The sequence below is a fragment of the Notamacropus eugenii genome, chromosome 4 (genome assembly GCF_028372415.1).
Source record: "Notamacropus eugenii isolate mMacEug1 chromosome 4, mMacEug1.pri_v2, whole genome shotgun sequence".
NCBI classification, from domain to species: domain Eukaryota; kingdom Metazoa; phylum Chordata; class Mammalia; order Diprotodontia; family Macropodidae; genus Notamacropus; species Notamacropus eugenii.
In genome coordinates this window covers 445,707,958-445,727,215 of record NC_092875.1, presented here as the reverse complement: position 1 = coordinate 445,727,215, position 19,258 = coordinate 445,707,958, and the positions used below count along the sequence as shown (strand labels likewise).

Sequence of the window (19,258 nt, the reverse complement as noted above, 5' to 3'; positions counted from 1 at the left end):
AAGTATAGGTAAACTATATCTATTGCATTTCCTACTCTACCAGGTTAGGAACCCTGTCAAAAAAAAAAAAAAAAGCTGGGGACAACATTAGTCTGGCATAATCTATTACTGATGAAGTCATGCTGGTTCTTTGTGATCAGTGCTTCCTTTTGTAGATGTTTACTAATCATCTCATTAATAACATATTGTAGAATTTTGCCAGGAAAAGAGGTCAAGCTCACTAGCCTATTGTTTGCAGATTCCATACTCTTCCTCTTTTTCAAATTGGGATAACATTTACATGTATATTGAGTTGTGGTGCAAGTTGGGCTTTCATACTACTGACAAAGGCCACAGATTTATCACAAGGATTCACTTTGGAAATTACTGCAGCTATATTTTGGGAGAACAGGCAGAAGAGACTGATCTCTGGTCTCTAAAAATCAATGCCTCAGAACACTGCTATATCCCCAACTAATTAAGATATCCAAGATCTTCAATGGAAAGATTTAGAACCAGAGATAAGAATCAGCACCATGTCTCCCCATCAATTAAAATGCCAGAAGGGCCAAAATGGAGACTGAGAAGTGGGGAGCCAGAGACAGTACCTCTGAAGCAGGGCTCCCTAAAGTATAAAGGAACAAAGACTAAACCACTCTACACACCATCCTTTCCCATAGATGTTTCATGCTTTCAGTCAGTATGGGACTACAAAGGACTAAAAGAGATGTACCCTCTGGGAAGAAATGGAAAAGCATGCACTGTGGGGTCAAAGACAGCCCCATCTCACTCTAATTAAGGACTGGTCAGATGTGAAGCAGGAATCCTTGATAAATTGCTGAATAAAATAAAACCAAGGGCACACGTGGATAAGCACTATTTTTATTTCTGTTCTGAAGGGGAGCAAGATGTTTTACTGAAGTACAGACTACAGAGAGAGAGGGACTGATCTCCTATATACCTTGGCAAGGGTGAGTACAGTGCCTGCGTGCTGTCATGCAACATACTCTCTTGCCAACCCCAAACAGCTTTGCATAAAGTTGGCACCTGATAAATGGCCGATGAATTGAATTGTTGAGAGACGTGAAACTTGGCTTAGGGCTTTGAAGGATAGGAAGGATTTTGTTGGATGAAAAGGAGACAGTAAGGATACACCAGGTAGAAAGATCTGCATCAGCAATGAGCATGATAAGCATGAGGAGGGCAGTAAGGGAATGGGTCTGGCTAGAACTGACTGAAACCTGAACCATTACAAAGAAGAGACTGGACACAAAAAGATTAGTTAGGAAGCTGTTATTGTAATCTAGGCATAAAATGATAATGCCTGGACTGAATTAACAGAAGAAGGAATGGAGAGGAATGGACAGAAATGAGAGACATTTCAAAGGAAGACTCAATAAGACTTTGGTGACTAATTGGGGGATGTGGAAAATGAAGGAGAGAAACAAAAGACAGCTGGGGCATGATTTAGATTTCAAAAGGAATTTAGTAGGATTCCTTTAGGTTATAAGGTTTTCCTACATATTTAAAATCTGAGTTCTAAAATTAAATTTCTACTTTTTAGGAATACATCTGTTGTATAAGCTTGTCGTGTACGTGTTCATTCATTAGGTAGCTTTATCTGTTTTTATTCTGATCTTTCTAGAATTACTTCTAAGTGACATTATCATTAAATCAATGTCAACATTTACTTAGGATCCATTATGTACAAACACTGTGCAAAAGGTCTTCTGTCTTCAGAGAGTTACTATTAATTGGTTTCATATATTCACTGTGTACATGATAACCCACTTTTCTTGTCCCTAGGGATGTCACATTGTTTTACTGAGTCCAGTGGGGTCTAGGGCTGCTTGCAAAGGTGAGAATGGCCACCACAAAAAGAGCTGCTATGAATGTTTTTGTACAAACAGGTCCTTTTCCCTTTTCTTTGATGTCTTTGGGATACAGACCTAGTAGTGGTATTGCTGGGTCAAAGGGCATGCACAGTATTATAGCCCTTTGGGCACAGTTCTGAATTGTTAAGAGGTGACACTTAAGCTAAGATCTGAAAGAAACTAGGTACTCTGTGAAGCAAGGTAAGAAGGGAATGTAGGTAGCTTAGGTGACCATGAGAAGTGACCTGCGCCAAGGCACAGAAGTACAGTATTATACAGTATTGTGTATAGAGAACACAAAGGAACTGGCCTATAAGGTAGAATAAACCTGCAAAGAGAGGCTAGAACCAGACTGTGAAGACATTTGAAAGTCAGAGAAGTTTGTTTCCTTTCCTAGAGGCAAGAGGGAGTCATTGCAGGTTTTTTGAGCTGCGGAGTGAGTAACCTGTGCTTTAGGACTATCATTGTGGCAGCTGTGTGGAGAGTGGATAAGAGAGGAGAGATTCAGAACTAGGGACATCAATCAACAGGGTACTTCAATCAATAAGTCAGCATTCACTAAGGGCTTACTATGGGCCAGGCACTTTGCTAGCTGCTGGGATACAGAAATAAGTGAAAATATAGCCCCTTTCCTTGAGATTACATTTTAATGAAGGGGTCAATGGATCCACATAAAAATACATACAGAATATACAAAATGAATACAGGGTAGTTTGGGGCCTGGGAGCAGCAGCAGCTGAGGGGAGGGAAGAGATATCAGGAAAGATTTCATGGAGGAGGTGGTACTTTCTCTCTGGCTGTCTCCCATGGCTGGGAATGCTCCCCCAAAGCCTAATCTCCCTGGCTTTAAGTTCCAACTAAAATCTTACCTTCTACAGGAAGCTTTTCTCAACCTCTCTTAATTCCAGAGCCTTCAGTCTTTTAATTACTTCTTATTTATTCTGTATGTAGCTTGGTTTGTCTGTATTTGCTTGCATGTGGTCTCCTGCATTGAACTGTAATCTCCTTGAGGGCAGGGACTGACTGCCTTCTGCCTCTTTTTGTTACTTCCAGAGCTTAGCACAACATATGGCCCATAGTAGGAGCTTAATAAATGTTGACTGGTTGATTAAAAAAAGGGATTACAAGAAGTAGACATGTGGAAGATGTGAGTGCATTCCAGCAGGGGGACAGCCAGTGCCAAGGCATAGAAATATAAGCCTGAGTGTCTCACGTATGTGCATGTGTGTGTATGTGTGTATGAGAACGCAAGAAATAAGAAGGCTCCAGACTAGCTGGTTCCAGAATGGCAGAAGGGGAGTAAAGTATTAAAGGAAGGAAAGGAGGGACCAAGTTGTAAAATATCTTGTGGAAGTAGACTTGACAAGAAAAAGAATGAAAATTTTAGGATGACCCTCAAGGTTATTACTAAACAGAGAGAAAAGATATGGGATCCTCAATTGAAATAGGGAATTTATAAAAACGGCAGGATTTTGGAAGAAAAATAATGGATTCTGTTTTGTACTTACTTGACTTGAAAAAGCATAAAGGAATCTAGTCAGAGATGTGAGAACTGGTGATATAGGTCTAGGGTTCAAGAATAAGACTCACCCCTGCAAAGTACTGTGCTAGACATCATAAAGAAGAAATAGAGATGCTACAGTGCGGTGGAAGAAGAATGGAAATGCAACCCGAAGAACTGGGTTGGAGTCATGGCTACGCCACTAATTAGGTGGACCCGGGGTTCTTTTCTTGTGTCATAGACCATCTTGACAATCTGGTGAAGCCTGTGGACCATTCTTCAGAATAGTGTTGGAATATGTAGGAAATCAGATACAGAGGATTACAAAGAAAACCAATTATACTGAAACACAGTTATCAAAATATTTTTTAAAAACAAGCTCGTAGACCCTAAGTTAGGAATCTCTGGTACAGACTAACTAACTGTCACTTAGCCTTGCTGAATCTCAGTCTTTTCAATTTGTACAAATTGAGTGGGTTGGGCTCTATGCTCTCTAAGGTCCCTAAAGGTGACAAATCTCACTGGAAAAGAAGACATTAAGATAGACAAAAATCAAATAATGAACAAGATAGCTTAATATATAATAGCTTTATATTTATACAGTGAATCACTAATTTTCTTAAGGTTAAAAAAATGTGAAAAAATACTTCTATTATCTAGATCTTTAAAGTGTTTTCTCCATTAACTGTTGTAATAATTGGCTCAAATTCTACAATGCTTCAATGATTTCTTTGACTTCTCTTTAATTCTATCACTTCTCCCCAACACTATAGATGCATTTGCTACATGACATCACATTTAGCTGTCACAGTGGCATACCAATACACACTATTTGTACACACACATACACACACATACACATTACTAAGCTTAGTTATTTTCAATAATATTAAGCAGATACTCACCAAATATTAACTTCACTTGGTTCTTTGTAGCCACAATTAAACATTAATTGTTTTAAGGCTACATCTCTCTTCTGCCTGTACAGGTAAAAATGCCCTCCCATTCTCTCCCCATTTTAGTTAACTTTGGCTTTTGCTTTAGTAGAAATGCAAATCACATTATAGTCAATTTTGAAAAACTAACTCAGAGTTGACTGAGGCAATGCATCTTCACACAACTATGGCAGAAAATGGTCCTCCATCTTGATACTGAAGGGCAGCTTAGGCTGCTTGGAGGCCAGGGATCACGGTACGGAACAAAGGCACTAAAAGAGCTCCCTCTAGTCCTTGATTCACATGCAAGTGAGGTGCCAATCAAGTGCTGACAAGCATGAAGAAACCAAAATCAAAAGTGGATAGAGATGCACTTGAAAAAGGGGCAGTTTTCACACATTTTTTAAGTGAATTGGGGCCATTTGTTTGTGAAAACACCCCCAGTTTAGGATTTAAAGCAGGATCAGGTATATTTCATAATATCTGGAGGTCCTCATTTGGGCTAAGAAAAAAAATCAGGTATTAATTAATTCACTTAGAGAGCTTTTGAGATGGCATATGGGCCCTAATTTTTCTATTAAATTCATTTCTACAAACTGAGAATCTTCTAAGGTTATTTGATTTTGTCAAACTGACCAGCTCCACTAAGAAGAGGGCTGGGCACCCAGAAACAGCAAACAAGGAAGCAACAAGGGGCTGCCCCGTCAGAAGTGTCTGAGACTAAGATAAAGTACAACAATGATATTGGCTTCTGGTTAATGAAAGGTAATTTCTGCCAAATGAGCACCTATTTTCAACCTCCAATACAAGGGAAAAACTACGTGTAAAGGCAGTAGACATCCCCTGGCTAATTCGGGAATTGTTGTGCTTGTGTTTATTCCTATGACAATTTATTTCTCCAAGACAGAAATACTTTCTACTGCAGAACATTTCAGGCAAAAACACAGCACTAATATGGTGAACATTTTTACTGTGCATGAAACTGATTTCCTAAATCAGAAATTCATGGCTTCTGAACTGATTCAAGATAGTTGTTTTGTTTTGTTTTTATTAAAAGGTTATAGTTAGACATTATCAGACAATTAAGAAATGAACACAAGAGTTAGAAAGGACCTTAAGCCATCTTTCTCAGTACACTGTGACTTAAGTTTTATCATTACCTTTGGTTAATAGTTCATCTCCTTGCCTTTGAAGACCTAATTAGACTGAGGAGAAAACTGGATGCTCTCCCTGAGCTGTCTCATCAACAGTCATTTTCACTAACAACACTAGAAGTTTTAGGAATTTGAATTTAGGAATGTGAAATGTGAGTAGTCACTACCTGGGGAGAAGAAAAACATTGAGTGGCATACTTTCTACCTCAGTTTTTATGAGCTTGGAGCTGAACAAGCCCCATAATTTATCATCACAAACAGGATGCTACTTTTGAAAATAAATCTTGAGCTACAACATACTCTGTTTTAGGGAAATTTTACACTTGAGGGAAGATACGTTCATGAATCATTTCAGTTTTCAAAAGCAGCAATTAGGAAAAAGCAGTAAGATCTATGGTCATGATTAGTGCTCTCTATTTAAAAAACAAGCCACTTGTAGGCATCTCTTACTTGACCATTTATTCATACACACTTAAATGCAATCTTAGTTAGGAAATGTACAGATGGGTTTTAGCCACAGGTCTATTAGTGCCTGTAATTCAAGTGATAAAAAATTACTAATTACATTTATGTTGAAACTCTGCTTCTTCTATGCTTAAGTAACTTTTAATAATTTTGTTTGCAGCCCACAGCCTAGAAATATAAGGGAAATGTGCACTTATGCAGCAGGAATAGGGGAGCTCCCACATATTCAGACATTAAACCATAAATGTATATTGTATTTCATAAGGAATGTGTGTATATCTAGACACAAAAGCTTTAGACACGAGTAAAATTCTACACATTTAAAAATCTTTCATAGCACTATTTTCTTGAGAAAGGCATGGTTTAATAGTCATCTTAGCGATTTATGGACTAATTTTGTTGGTATGCTACTAAGTCAAATATCTAAAAGAAGCCCCAAGAACATTTATATTGGAATGTTCAAGACTCATTTTATTCCACAAATGCAACCTCAAAATTTGAATCTATGTAAAGGAATTTCCTACAGTATTCTACCCATTAAAAACAAAACAAAGCAAAAAAAAAAAAAACAAACCCACAGGATAAAAAATATATTCCAAAGCTCCAAATGCAGAGACTTTGCTCCTATTGATAGTGAGAAAATAAGATCACATTATTTTATTTTTTACATAAGAGTTTTTTAGTTTAAAATTCTTTAAATTATTATGAGTTATTTAGGAGGCACGTTCTTTTACAAAACACAACATTCTATTCATTTATTACCAGGATCTATTTCTTCAGCCCCATGCCAAAGTTAGGCTGCTTTAAAACACACATAGATGAAACTGGGATGATCACCATTAAAATTTTTAAAAGATAAACAAGGCATATTCCATCAAATATACTTCTCAGCCTTCATTTTGCATGACAGCTATGTGATGTGCCAGTGGTTATATTATATTCTTCCTCCCATGCATGCACCTCCTGCCGAGACAGCAGACTACAGAAGCTGACCCTTACTGAGACCATCTTGTCTCTTTGACAAAGCTCCTTTTTAACTTCTTACTTACTGGTTACTTCCTGTGATGGAGAAAAACTTTAGCTCAGCTTGTGATAATTTCACAGGCCCTGAGGACCCTGACCCTAATAGCCTCAAGGTCAAAAGTCAAGTCTTGTTCTGAAACATCTGTGTGCTTTATATTAAAGTAGAACAAAAGTAGAGAAATATCCACCAGTGTGACGAGAGAGACAGGAAAAACAGGAATGACACACTCATCATCTGTTGCCCTTGCCTGTCAGGTTCGTTATTAAAATTTGTCCCAAATAAACGAAATTTAGAAATAAACTTAACACAGTATTTTGCTTTTTTTTCAATCTTAAGGTTAACTTGAATACAAACAAAACTATTTAAAAGAATTCAAGGTTTTTTTTTGTTTTTTTTTTTAGATTTGGATGTTTCATTAACTTTGCAGGTTCAGGTGGATATATTAGCTATAACTGAGCAGAATATTGTGTTCTTAGCTTTATACTTAAAATCTGGCAGCCAGTCTACAAAAAGGAAAGGAAAGTAATATAATATTTGTATCAAACATCACATGAACCATTTGAAAAAAACAATTAATGTAATAAAACCACTGCATGTGCAATAGATATTTTTTAAAAAATGAAATTTTGCATATGTCAATAAATTTGTTATAATGTATAGATTTGGGACACTAAAAGGTGCTTAGAAATAAACCATAATTTTAGGAAATAACCTTAAAAATTATTATAGTCATCTTTTAGTTTAATATTGTATAAAAAGGTTATATAACAATCTCATACCCAGGTATCAGCTCTTTTACTCCTAAAGCATGAGAAATTGCACTAAGAAAGGTGATAAGGAAATTGGAATATACCTAATTTCCTAAATAATTAAACATTCACAAAGTCGACTTTCATTCAAACTTAGCCCCAATACATTCTAAACTTTTAAATACATTTCCGTATGTGCATGTTTGTGAGGAAATTCATAAATTAATCAACAACTTCTATACTGTAACACTTTTTTTACACCAAAGCTCTTTGATATAGACATTAATGTTGCATTTGTTAAAGTTTTTAATAGTGACATTACTTTAAATATATACATCTGAAGAGATTATGTCGCATCCAGCATAAAACTAGCCCTTATAACACTGCAACCCTGGACATAATTCAGAAATGTTATAAAATGTTTTATGTAGTAGATAATACCTTTAAGACAGATTACACCATACGAATCACGTTATTTTTAATGCAAAAATTATTATGACCATTTTTCGTGGGTCCATACCAACAAATTCCAACAAAGATGATTTGATCCAATTGTCTTAATGTGTTTAATATTTTTAGATTCTGATTAATTTGAAGAGAAATGACCAGTTAACTCTGAAATTCTATTAGTCTACACAGATCATTAAACATTTATCAATATTCAAAGAGTCTGGTACATTTTAAAACACCACATCGTTTGTCTTTGTTTATTATTGTAGGGAATGACAGTGTGGAAGGTCCCTCCTCTGAGGCAGACTGACAACTCCAGAATCTTCAAGGGTAGCTTGGAGCACTAAAGTGTTAAGTGACTTGGCCAGGATCACTCAGCATCTATCAGAGGCAGTACCCGAATCCAAATCTTGCTGGCTCTGAGGACATCCGTACTAAAGAATACACACGTAAAATATACTGCAAAACGCAAAGAAACTTTGTAGCGTAGACAAGAAGCAGCTAATCCACTTAAAAGAAAGTCATTAGAATGTGTTTTCTAAGTCTGTTAACAAAGGAAATAATTTCCAGAATGTGAGGACGTACTAGTTACCTGAAATGTTTTACATGGCTCTATTCTGCAAAACATTTTAAAGAAACAGACAATATTCTAAAAATAAAAACATCAAGGAATCATGAATGAAATTTGAGTATGTGCTTACCAGCTCAACAAAGGCAAGTCCTCCATAGCTGTGAGCAACAAAAAATGTGTTCTCAGCTGCAGAATGAGTTATGAAGTGATCCCATACATAGATTAAATGTTCTTCAGGAGAGCCATTGTCCTAAAGAGGGAATGTGGATATTATTACAGATGATGTCCAATTATTAAGACAGTATTCTAAAATTAAGTCTATGTTAGTCTAATTATTTGTTTGAAGGTATAAATATATTATTGTAGAATAATAAAATTCTTAGTAAAAGAAAAATAACAGGTGTTTGCAGCAAATGTAATTGATTTATCATCACATGGCATAAAATATGATGGTTTTAATACATTCAAAACTATAATGAAAAAATGAACAAATGTTAAAATTTAAATAAAAGGATTATTTAATTTTACACAAGGTTTGATTTTCTTAATTTTAAGCTCTTTGACCTATGATTATTTAAGGTCTCTCTGTTTTATAAAACAGAATATTTTTTCCATCCCCATGACAAAATTGGAAAAAATATCAAAGTTACATTGGTGAGGAAATATGTAGCAGTCTTTTAAAGTACATAGAATTTCAGGGGATGAGACAAGAGAAAATGGTATTCTTGACATATAGTATTTAAAAGAAATTTCATAGCAATAATTAATTTTTGCTCAAACTTTTCTATGATAAATCAGTTTAACATTACAAGTTTAGCAAAATTTCTACTTTGCTATCTAAAAAAGAGGATTTTTTTTAAAACCTCGTTGAAGATTACATGGTTAATATATATTACACTGTGGTTATTTTTCAAATAAATTTTTTTCTTAAACAATTTTCTAAATGGAACTTCCTTTATAAAAAAAAAATGGAAGTCCATACATGTCAATTTAGGGATTTATCATTCCTTCTCCCAGCTCAATGCCATGAAATATGTTTATTTTACTACAGTAGTTTTCTATAGTTTGATTTTCCTACTGTAATTTCAACTTTAATATATTCCATATACATTTGCATTTTATGATCATCACACCAAATTGGATATTAAAGCAAAAAGCTCGTTAATAGTTAACTTTTTTAAACTGCTAAGAACTGAAATGAAACATGATGAAATTCTGTTCTAAATATTATCTGGTTAACTTTAAAATTAACTAACCAAAAAAATGAACTGCTGATTTCCTGGATGTATTTTATTTGGCATCAGCCACCTTTGGAATGCAGATGTGACATACTTTTTTTTTTTAAAAAAAAACTTTGAATTTTCGGTAGAGCACATATGCAGTGTTCTATCTATAAACAGGGTGATTAGCCTTTTCAAATGCAAAAAAAAAAGGTTATTAAAAATGAAATATGAGGCCTATTTAAATAATGCTTGAAGGTTTATGTAACACTTAATACCCCTCTGTGATGCATTATATTATTATTACCATTTTACTGAAGAAAGAACACAAAAATAAAACATATCCTGTCCACAAGTAGCTTACATTTTATTTAGAAGGACAATAATATGTGTGTGTGTGTCTATATACACATACACACAAATATATATACATATATACAAAATACAAGGTAATTGGCAGGGAAAGGGAATTAGCTGATGGGAGTGAGAAAGGCCTCATGTACAAGGCACAATGCAAATATTAAGTTATCTACTGGTATAAAAGCCCAATATATGAACTAATAAAAACACATTAAAAGGTATTTAAAAATTATTTTGGGAAGTTAAAGAACAGTAGGCAAAAACAGTACAGCCCATTAGAACCCCTTCCCACCTAAGCAGACCATGTTTATCTGATGTGAGAGCTACCATTCCTTTAAATATCTCTAAATAATCTGAAATGTTTTTACAGATTTGAGCAGAACCTCTAATCTATGATCTTGCAGCCATAAGGGACCTTACGGATCTGCTAGCTGGGATGACTCATTTTACAAATGACAAAACTGTGACTTGGAGAAATTAAATGCCTCACTCATGGTCATAAAGGTATTAAGTAGCAAAACTAGGATTGAAAATCAGGTCTTCTCATTCTAAATCCAGCCTTGGGGGGGGGGGGGGGGAGGGGAGCAGGGGCAGAGCCAAGATGGCAGAGGAAAAAGATGCACATACTTTAGCTCTTCCCCCACAGCCCATAAAACACCTGTAAAAAATGACTCTAAACAAACTCTAGAGCAGCAGAAGCCACCAAACAACAGAGTGAAAGAAATTTTCAGCACAAGGTAGCCTGGAAAGCCGACAAGAAAGGTCTGTCACATGGGGCATGGAGCTGAGCAGAGCCAATGGAGCCCAGACCACCCCTGGCCACTAGGCACCAGCAGGAACAGGACCAGAACAGACCTGGGGGTGGGCGGGAATACGCAGCAGCAGTGGTGGTTCTCAGATCCCTCAAACCACAAATGCCAAAGAAAGCTTCAAAGGTCAGTGAGAAAGCTTTCTCATCTTGATAAGAAGGGAATGTAATCTGGCCCTGCCAGCAGCAGCCACTGCAGCAGCAGTCCATTTTTGGAGCCCTGGGCCTAAAGCCCCTAGGGGAATTGAGCACCTGATCTGAATCTCAGCCCTGAGGCAGGCCCTGGGTGATGAGGCTTAGTGGAGCTGGAGGCGGCTATGGAGAAGGAACTCTACAACCTGTAGATTCTGGGAAGAAAAGTTTTTGGTTGCTCCCAGACCAGTGAGCAGGACATGATGCCACCTTGGAGGAACTGAGAACTTACAGATTCCCGGAGTATACCCTCCTCTTGACAAAGGACTCAAAAGTCAAGTAACTGGCTGGGAAAATGTCCAAAAAAGGGAAAAGGAATAAGACAATAGAAGGTTACTTTCTTGGTGAGGAGGTATTTTCTTCCATCATTTCAGATGAGGAGCAATGCATGCCATCAGAGGAAGACCTAGGGGTAAAGGCTTCTGCACCCAAAACCTCCAAAGTGGATGTGCAGTGGTCTCAGGCCATGGAAGAGCTAAAAAAGGATTTTGAAAATCAAGTAAGAGAGGTGGAGGAAAAATTGGGAAGAGAAATGAGAGTGATGCAAGAAAATCATGAAAAGCAAGTCAACAGCTTGCAAAAGGAGACCCAAAAAATGCTAAAGAAAATAACACCTTTAAAAATAGGTTAATTCAATTGGAAAAAGAGGTCCAAAAAGCCAACAAGGAGAAGAATGCTTTAAAAAGCAGAATTAGCCAAATGGAAACGGAGGTTCAAAAGCTCACTGAAGAAAATAGTTCTTTAAAAAATTAGAATGAAGCAAATGGAAGCTAACGACTGTATGAGAAACCAAAAAATTACAAAATAAAATCAAAAGAATGAAAAAAATAGAAGATAATGTGAAATAAGTCATTGGAAAAACAACTGCCCTGGAAAACAGATCTAGGAGAGACAATTCAAAAATTATGGGACTACCCGAAAGCCATGATCAAAAAAAGAACCTAGACATCATCTTTCATTAAATCATCAAAGAAAACTGCTCTGATATTCTAGAACCAGAGGGCAAAATAAATATTGAAAGATCCACCAATCACCTCCTGAAAGAGATCCAAAAAGAGAAACACCTAGGAATATCGTAGCCAAATTCTAGAGTTCCTAGGTTAAGGAGAAAATATTGCAAGCAGCTAGAAACAAACAATTTGAGTATTGTGGATATACAATCAGGATAACACAAGATTTAGCATCTTCTACATTAAAGGATTGAAGGGCTTGGAATATGATATTCCAGAAGTCAAAGAAACTAGGATTAAAACCAAGAATCACCTACCCAGCAAAACTGAGTATAATACTTCAGGGGGAAAAATGGTAATTCAATGAAATAGAGGACTTTCAAGCATTCTTGATGAAAAGATCAGAATTGAATAGAAAATTTGACTTTCAAACACAAGAATCAAGAGAAGCATGAAAAGCTAAACAGTAAAGAAAAATCATAAGAGGGTTTCTAAAGTTGAACTGTTTACATTCCTACATGGAAAGATAATATTTGTAACTCTTGTGACTTTTCTCAATATCTGTGTAGTTGGAGGGATTACACACACACACACACACACACACACACACACACACAGAGCACAGGGTGAGTTGAATAAGAAGGGATGATATCTAAAAAAATAAAATTAAGGGGTGAGAGAGGAATATATTGGGAGGAGAAAGAAATGCAGTGGGGCAGATTATCTCTCATAATTAAGAGTTAAGAAAAATCTTTTTCAATACAGGAGAAAAAGGGGGAGGTGAGAGGGAAAAAGTGAAGCTTACTCTTATCACAATTGGTTTAAGGAGGGAATAACATGCACACTCAATTTCCTATGAAAATCTATCTTTACACTACAGGAAAGTAGGGGAGAAGGTGAAAAGTGGGGTGGGGGGATGATGGAAGGGAGGAGAAATAGGAGAAGGGAGTAACTGGAAGTAAACACTTTTGGGAAGGGACAAGTTCAAAAGAGAGAATAGAACAAATGGGAGGCAGGATAGGATGGAGGGAAATATAGCTAGTCTTTCACAACATGACTATTATGGAAGTCTTTTGCATAACTACACATATATAGCCTGTATTGAATTGCTTGCCTTCTCAGTGGGGATGGGTGGGGAGGGAGTAAGGGAGAGAAGTTGGGACTCAAAGTTTTAGGAACAAATGTTCAGAATTGCTTGTGCATACAACTGGAAAATAAGAAATACAGGTAATTGAGTTTAGAAATTTTTCTTGCCCTACAAGACAAGAGACAAGACGGGAAAGGGAAGGGAGGGCAGATTATGGAAAAGAGTAATCAGAATGCATGGTTTTTGGGGGTGGGGGAGGGGAGAGATAGGGAGAAAATCTGGAACTCAAAATTTTGTGGAAGTGAATGTTGAAAACTAAAAATAAATAAACATAAAAAAAAATAAATCCAGCCCTCTTTTCACGTTACCATCTCATAAAGCAATTTGATAGCATAGTCAGTGCCTATTAATCACAGGTTCCAACTGATGAGAACTAATAGCAGGATCTATTATGTTAAAGTATAGATCAGCATGACTTGTAGGTTAGATACATTCCTAAAAAATTTGTGTCTATGTATAAAGAAAATGTTATAGATACATCAATAGATTTTTAATATAAAAAAACAGAACATCACAAAAATGACAGTCTGGTGAAATCCTATTGAGGGCCAAAGAGTCTTTCTTACATACCTCAATTATCTCTGAAAATACTATAATATTAAAACAGTATAATAATTGATGTTCACAATGATGACCCAGCATTGTTAAATTATGTTCAGTATACTGTATTTTAAGAAGGCAGGGAAACGTGTAATACAGTTTAGCGATTCTCATCTAAAATGCCTAAATATTTTACTATAAGGTTCGATACCTGAAATAAAGCTTCAGCTATCTGAAAAACCTGAAGAGGCAGAAAGCTCTATTCCCTAGGAGATTCTATTTTTATTCCATTTTTTTATTCTACTTACACTTCAGTATGAATTAGTTAAGTTTTTCCTTCTAAGAAGTCATTGTTTTTCTATTTTGCCACCTTCAACAATTAAATATTTTAAACAAGTGTTTGAAGTTTTATAATTATTCATCAATGTAGAGCACAATTTTAAATTTCACATCTCTTGCTCTGAGAACAAAAATACATATAGCATTTATCTAGATGTATACATGTATTAAACTATTCATGTATATATAAATCAATACCGCCATGGCACTGGAAAGACAATGCATGATTCTATGCTTCTGTAGCCCTGGTGACTCCTTTCCCTGGACACCATTCTACAAGAGTGTTATATCCCCCTATTAGAAGGTAAGGTACTGGAGGGTAGCATGAACTTCACTTTGGTATTTGTACACCTAAGAGATTGCCTGGTACATAGTAGGTGCTTAATATATGCTGGTTGATTGCCGGAGATGTCCTTACGGTGTATAGCTATTCTCAAAGGGTATATGCTAGCACAGTGTATGCCATGGTGTTAATAAGCATTTAAGACTTGAACTATAAGCCTAGTAATGGACAGAATGTCTGTTGTGTTAGCACTAGCCTAATTTAAGTTCAGAGAAGTTCATTTCCAAGTTGGCCAGAAAATGATCTTTTTTTTTTTTTTTGGCAATAGTTAAGACTTGGAAAACAATTATCTACTAAATCTTAAGAAGGGATGGGGTTTGCATCAGTGGATGAGGAACCTACACTGACAAAAAGAAAATTAATATTATTAAATTATTACCAGAAAAATTCTTTTGACAAAAATAGATCCCAACATAGGAAAATTCACATCTTGCTTACAACAAATATGTAGAATCCACAGTCTAAAGATTGAAATTGGTATAGGAAAATATAAATAATATTAAGTAGTCCAAGCCATTGGGGCATCCTGATAGCAAAATGCATGGAGGATTTAAAAGAGTGCAATTGTGATGCCTTCAGAGAACAGGTTGAATTGACTAATGTATGATTGTCATCATTAATGGTTAAATAGCGGGCAGAAGTGATGCAGTAACCAAAGCCTTATCAACTCTACCAGATTCTAACACACAGGCATTGCAAGGTCTGCATTTATGATGGACTACCTGAGCTGATAACACACGGAATTATCTAAACAACATTTGCATATTTGTGTAATTATTTTCTAAGGTTAATTAGCTCCTGTAAAGCAGTCCACCCTTTGAGACTGCTTTCAGTGACAGGTTCACATATTTTTTTGAACCAATGCCAAATTTGACAGATTTTCTTCTGCTAACTTGTTGCTGGAAAGTTATAAAATGACTAGTGCCACAATACTTTATGTGCCTCTTTAAATTTCTAATTGATCTTAGAAAAAATTAAACTGAAATTAAAATCAATTTAAATTTTTCTTTCTGTGCCCATTTTTAAAGCTGGAATTCCAAGATTACTTTCCCCTGTAGAATTACCTATGTTTAAAGGAAGACTGGTAGCCTAATAATTAGCAAAGCTTATTTATGTATAAAGAAATCAGAGGCTGACATTCCATGGCTCCAGACCAGAGGGCATCTGTTTAATTGTGTCACTAATTTCCAGTTACATCCTGCAAGAAATTCATTACCATGCCATCCTTTTCCTCATTTTTAATTGTATATTTTGTAGATTCAAATTACTCCTAGTGAAACACAGGGAACAGATTCCTTTTCAGACTATCAGAATAAAGAATAGTTAAAACAAAGTATAACCACTGAATCATTAGGTATAAAGGCAGGAAGAGCGATTGCTTCCTGATTCCTTACAAGATGATCTTACCAAACGGCAATGGGACAGGAGGAATCATAGGTTGTGAGGAAACCTGAAATTGTCATGGGACCATAGATTTAGAAATGGAAGGAAGCTTAAAGGTCTAAAGGTCACACCTCCTCATTCTACAAAGGAGGAAAACCTAGGCCCGGAAGGGTTAAACGAACTTGTCCAGATTCACAGGTACTAAATATCTAGGGTGGGATTTGAAACAGGTCTTCCTGCTTCCATGTTGTTTCTTACTTTTCAACTAAAATGTGAAACTTTTTAATCTGGGGCACTTTTTGAATACAACTGATCTAATACCACATTATCTCCCTCAGTGAATGGCTTTATTATTTAGGACTAAATTGCATAATGAGAGGACACATAAAGGGGTATGGGGAGAGAGAGAACAGAGGTGAAGTTTGAAGTACCCTAATCGGGTCCACAAAGATAAATAAAAGGAAGATAACTCATGTAATACCTCAGAAAGAAGTGCAGCCATAGGACAAGGAGTGAGTTCACAAAGAAAAAGAAAGGAGAAAAATCTCCTTTCAGTGGTAGGAACAGTTCTGCTGAAAAACACTTCCACTGGGGTAAGGGATAGCACAAGGAAGAGAAGATGTATTTTGTAATGAGAGATGGGAACTTAAAATGCACCTAATTCTCAGGGACAGGGTAGAGAGGCACTATCCTGCGAGAAACAGCAAAAAAAAAATCACATTAGAGTGATATACTTCTTGATGGTCCCTATTTTGCCTCAGGAGAAGAGGAATCAGAACTTTAGAGAGCAACTAGAATTCAAGAGTGGGAAGGAGTAGACCTAAAAAGAAAACTGAAAAGAAAATGAGAAATAAAATGATCATGGGAAGGGTAGGAGACAAAATTGGACAGGATAATTTGGAATATAGGGAAATTTCTAACCTGAGGCAATGCTTGCATCCTTATTAATTCCTTTAGAAATGAACAATTCTTAGGAATTAATAATTCTTTAGGAATAAACAATTGTAAGAGTGAGATACAATAGAAAAAATGGAGAGGGGTCAAAATCTACAAGGCAATAAAAACAGAAACTGATTGGAATAGAAATTGATTAGAAGAGGGAAAATAAAAAGAATACTTCAGATACTTTAATTTCATAAAGAATACAAAGAAAAAAGAAATAACTAAGTAGAAAGGTAATGAAAAAGAAATAAAAGTTACAACAGACAGAAAAGGAAGAGATTTCATGAAGTGGACAAGGTGAAGAAATCCTTTTTAGAAAAAAGACACAGAAAAAAAGAAAAACCTAACAAACAAAACAAATTTGAGGTGAGAAGAGGAAGAGGGTTTGAATTAACCATTTAACTGAGAGAGAAAAGATGGGCAGTAGAAGGTAAGAATTAGATAACCAAATAAAAGGAAGGAAAATAGGAATTAATAAGTAAAATTCCAAAACTAGGAAAAGGGTTGAAAAATGGGAACAGGGAGGATTTGGCGGTGAGGAGAAAGGAACCTTGGAATTAAGGTTGCTTAAAACAGATTAAGTAAAACTAATCACAGGGGACAAAACCTTATCAAAGAGGAAAGGGGCAAAAAACCTAAATGAAGATTGCCAAAGGGTAGACTGAACAACACTTTGGGAGTAAAATTCATCACCACCACTAGAAAAACAAATCAAATTGCAAATACTATTGTGAATCAATCAATAGCATTATCTTCAAATACCCATTACATTTAATTTTAGGAAGCTTGTTAGAAAAAAGATTCTCACTGCTTAATCAGATTCTGGGCAGGGAAAGAATGCTATGAACAAGACAATGGACAAATAGAATATATTACAAAGTGAGAGTTTGTGTCAAAATCAGTGTGTACATTCCTAAATATATCCAGTGTCCAGCACCCAATAGTCTGAAACCACAATATTAAAGGATTTAAATTCTGACTCTTCTTTGTGTCTGCTGCCTTGCCTGCTTTCATTCACGCCCACCTGTTCCTGCCTCCCTTTGTGTGTTCTCATCCTCTTTAGACTGTAAGGTCACTGAGGGCAGGGTTGTCTTTATGAATTGTACCCTCACAACTTAGTAAAAGGTGTGGTACATTATAGGTGCTTAGATTGGATAAAAGCTGAAAAATGAATGATAACATGAAATACATTTCCATCCGTAGTACAAACAGGACAATTACACTGTATTCAGAAGTAAGGTATGAAAACAGAAAAACTTTACCTATTGCCAGAAGTTTTCCATTCTTTACCTGTTACCAACAGCAAGAGGGCTCATAGGAGAGGTAAAAAATGCCTGCAGTAAGGGGGGGACATCTGGCTGGGAAAACTCCCAGCTGCACAAAGACTGAAGAGTTCTCATTGCACATAATCTTAGGAAGGTTTTGAGTCTTTGTGTGATCCATAAAAGCAGTCTGATGTATTTAATACTCCATAGAATTATCATTTGCCCTTTTCCCAAAACTTAATGCATAGGTTATAGTTATATAAGAAAAATAAAGTGTCCCGCCTATGTTCATTATGCTAACCGTTGATTTTTTTTTTTAAATAAAGGCACTGCTATATTGACAAACAGGCAGTGCCATGTACAGGAGGGAAGGCACAAGAGGCAGAGCAGGCAGGAATGAGGAACACAGGAAGGGAAGTTCATCTACCTGGAGAAGGGGGAGAAGGGAGATGAGGGGAGAGGAGGGGGAGGAGAAGGCAAAGGCAGTACCATTTGAGTCACTCACTGCACAGGTAGTCATAGCAGTAGTAACAATAATCATAACTTTTATTGTCCTTCAATTGTTTTTCAGTCATGCCCAACTCCTTGTGACCCCATTTGGGTTTTCTTGGCAAAGACACTACAGTGATTTGCCACTTCCTTCTCCAGCTCATTTTACAGATGAGGAAACTGAGGCAAGCAGGGTTGCCCAGGGTCACACAGCTACTAAGTAACACACTTGAACTCAGGTCTTCCTGACTGCAGGCCTCTCTCCAGTGGGCCACCTAGCTGCCCTGGAAAACAGGCCCAAAGTTGCAAGTTTGAATTCATAGAAGCTGTATTGTTGCGTGGCCTTTTTAGACTAGGCTTGTTTAATTCTGAGCAGCTTCTCCAAGCTATAAATTAACTGGCAGATTTTTCTTACTAGCAGCAAAACTGAAAATGCTTCTCATTTTTGTTTTTTTAAACCTCAGTTCAAAAGTTCTCTCAAGATTGAAATATTACAAAGGGCAATTATAGTTTTTAAATACAAAATACAACTTGGGTTTTTTTTTTCAAAGTTTGCTTAATTTTTACAAGGGCCAAAT

The 19,258-nt window shown here is 36.2% G+C and overlaps 1 protein-coding gene across 30 annotated transcripts in view; it reads right to left on the bottom strand.

Annotated features, from left to right (window-relative positions):
* Nucleotides 1–19,258, bottom strand: part of ARB2A (ARB2 cotranscriptional regulator A) — a 478,053-nt gene that overhangs the window by 209,139 nt on the left and 249,656 nt on the right. For all 30 annotated transcript variants that reach the window (XM_072606132.1, XM_072606145.1, XM_072606150.1 and 27 more), the window contains one exon: nt 8,833–8,952. In XM_072606132.1, the coding sequence (XP_072462233.1) occupies nt 8,833–8,952 (120 nt within the window). The remainder of the gene's footprint in view (nt 1–8,832; nt 8,953–19,258) is intronic.